Source organism: Nicotiana sylvestris, chromosome 3 (genome assembly GCF_000393655.2).
Source record: "Nicotiana sylvestris chromosome 3, ASM39365v2, whole genome shotgun sequence".
Taxonomy (NCBI): Eukaryota; Viridiplantae; Streptophyta; class Magnoliopsida; order Solanales; family Solanaceae; genus Nicotiana; species Nicotiana sylvestris.
The window spans coordinates 160,317,617-160,320,061 of NC_091059.1; the positions used below are offsets into that span (position 1 = coordinate 160,317,617).

The 2,445-nt window shown below is 31.7% G+C and overlaps 1 protein-coding gene across 1 annotated transcript; it reads left to right on the plus strand.

Moving 5' to 3' along the window:
• Positions 1-337: 337 nt before the first annotated feature.
• Positions 338-2,148, plus strand: LOC104227446 (CASP-like protein 1F1). Its single transcript, XM_009779697.1, has 3 exons — positions 338-712; positions 813-936; positions 1,790-2,148. The coding sequence occupies exons 1-3, from the start codon at positions 522-524 to the stop codon at positions 2,009-2,011; spliced, it is 537 nt and encodes a 178-aa protein (XP_009777999.1). The 5' UTR covers positions 338-521; the 3' UTR covers positions 2,012-2,148.
• Positions 2,149-2,445: the final 297 nt, after the last annotated feature.

The window sequence follows — 2,445 nt, forward strand, 5'->3', positions numbered from 1 at the left end:
CCGCATTCATTTATAGTTTGAAAAAGGGTCATACTCCTAAAGGTGTGATATAGACAGCCTACCGTAATACAACAAACCCGAATTTTCCGAAATTGACCAAATTAATTATTTGTGGAAGGGAAATAAAGTCTAATTGTGGTATTGACCAAATTAATTATTTGTGGAAGGGAAATAAAATCTAATTGTGGGGAGCCTCAATATTGTATTAGCTCTTATGACTAACTACTATTATAGTAGTACTATATAAGAGTACAAATCTTTTTGTTTTCACTTAATTATGCAGCCTAATAAATTTTTATCCCACTTTTTAATGTACTTCTCGGACGTGGAACTTATCCAGGCGCTCTACTGATCTTTTCCTAATTAGTTTCTTCTTATCTAATAGCCTCCTCCTTAAATAACAGCAAAAGAAATTAAACCACCATTTTCACTGAGCTCTCTGTTCCTTTTTTCTCTTCTTTCATTTTTTTTATTTATTACTATTTTTTCTTTTAAATTTCAATACCAATTCAAGTCTAAGAATGGACAGCTTTGAAACCAAAACTAATCACGACCCTCCTCTCAAAACTCAGAGAGTTATGCTAATCCTCCAAATTTTATTGAGAATTTTGGCTTTTGCTTTCACTTTAGGTGCGGCATTGAGAATTATGACTAGCAAACAGGTTCTGTTTCTTGGATTTGATGCCCGTTACACCTATTCTCCTTCTATGAAGTAAGTCATAATTAATATTAATTCCCTTTTGGATTGAAATATAATTTTATGTTTATAGCAAACTTGAATGATTCTTTAATTTTTCCCCTCTATTTTGCAGATTTTTTGCATTTTCGAATGCCATTGGATGTGCCACATCTGTTGTTTCTCTATTTCTTGTTTTAATGAGTTGTCAAAAACCTCGCGATTCCAACAAGTATTTTTACTTGTTCCTGAATGATTTGGTTCGCCCCTCTTAATTATTTCCCTTAATTTGTAGTAATATTGTTTCCTTTAATTTCTGTCTGATCATCTGCATCTTAATTTTACCCCTTAAATTACAAATTCCTTGATACAAAATCTCGGGAAATTATTTGTATCTTTCTATCTTTTTGTTTCTGTAAGTTACATGCATAATATCTAGGGAAAAGCTTAAAAGGCGTTAATATAAATAATAGAACATATAAATAAGGCACCTAAGATCTTTGACTGTCAGATTTTAAAGATGAGATAAATATTAAATTTCAATAGGGATCTTTAGTCAAATAGCCGGCCAAATTCTCTGTTGCCGGTGTACACAAGTTATACATTAATTATATATGGTTATATATATATTATTTATAAATTGTATAGACATTATATATCTGTCGGATACTTTTAATTTAACTGGTTGAATAGGCGGTCATTTAGGTTAATTCATTCATTTCAATCAATACCCAAGTGTCGTTATTGATCAGTACTGGGCATCTGTTTGAGCAAATAATCTCTCTCCTTAATACATTACTAAAAATTAATGTTACCAGATCTTGCTGACATAAAAAGAAAAATCCAAATGAAATTATGTTACTCCCTTTTATGGGACCTGCATAACAAATTCAAAATTCTGTAAATTTGGAAAGGAAAAGCAACTCAAAAAGTTAATATGATCTATTAGAAATATGGAAAGAGAAAATTAACATGATCTACAAAAAAGATATAATTCATGTACAATGTACCTTTTTAATCAAGTTACCAATTAATACTTGTAATAGAGATTTACATGTAATTATATCACAAATGACTTGCTTGTGTAAATTATTATTTTCAAATTGTTGACAGTTTACGTTTGGAGGACTGGTGGCTGGAAGTGCAGCAGCAACAGCAATAGGATATGTGGGTAAATATGGGCAGAAGCATTCCGGTTGGGAGCCAATCTGTGTCTTTGTTACTCAATTCTGTCACAAAGTTACTGTCAGTTTGACATTATCTTACATTGCCAGTATTATCTGCCTTTGCCTCACTATAATATCGGCAAACCAGTCACGACAAACTAAAGCTTAAAAATGTATCATCAAAAGAACCAATGATGAAGTATTTCAACATTTCAGCGTTAAATGTGCGTAGTTGGGTATTTGCAGGTGAAGAAAATTAAATGTAATATGCATAGAGATACTGAAGTTTTGAGATATATAAATGGAATAAAGTCTTTCATTCTAATTAGAAAAATAAATGTAATATGCATATAGGAAATAACAATGTTGTTATTTCCTTCTGGACCGTAATGACTTGATGCCATATGTATTGATTCAATGAGAAATATCATGTCAATATTTGTTAGAACTAAATCAAGACATCAAACTCCTTAGGCCCAAGCTAATCAAGACATCAAACTACTTAAGCCCAAGCTAAATCAAGACTTCAAGCTCCATAGGCCCAAGCTAAAGCAAGACATCAAGCTTCGTAGGCCCTTGTTGTTGGGCCTTGTTTAGAAGATT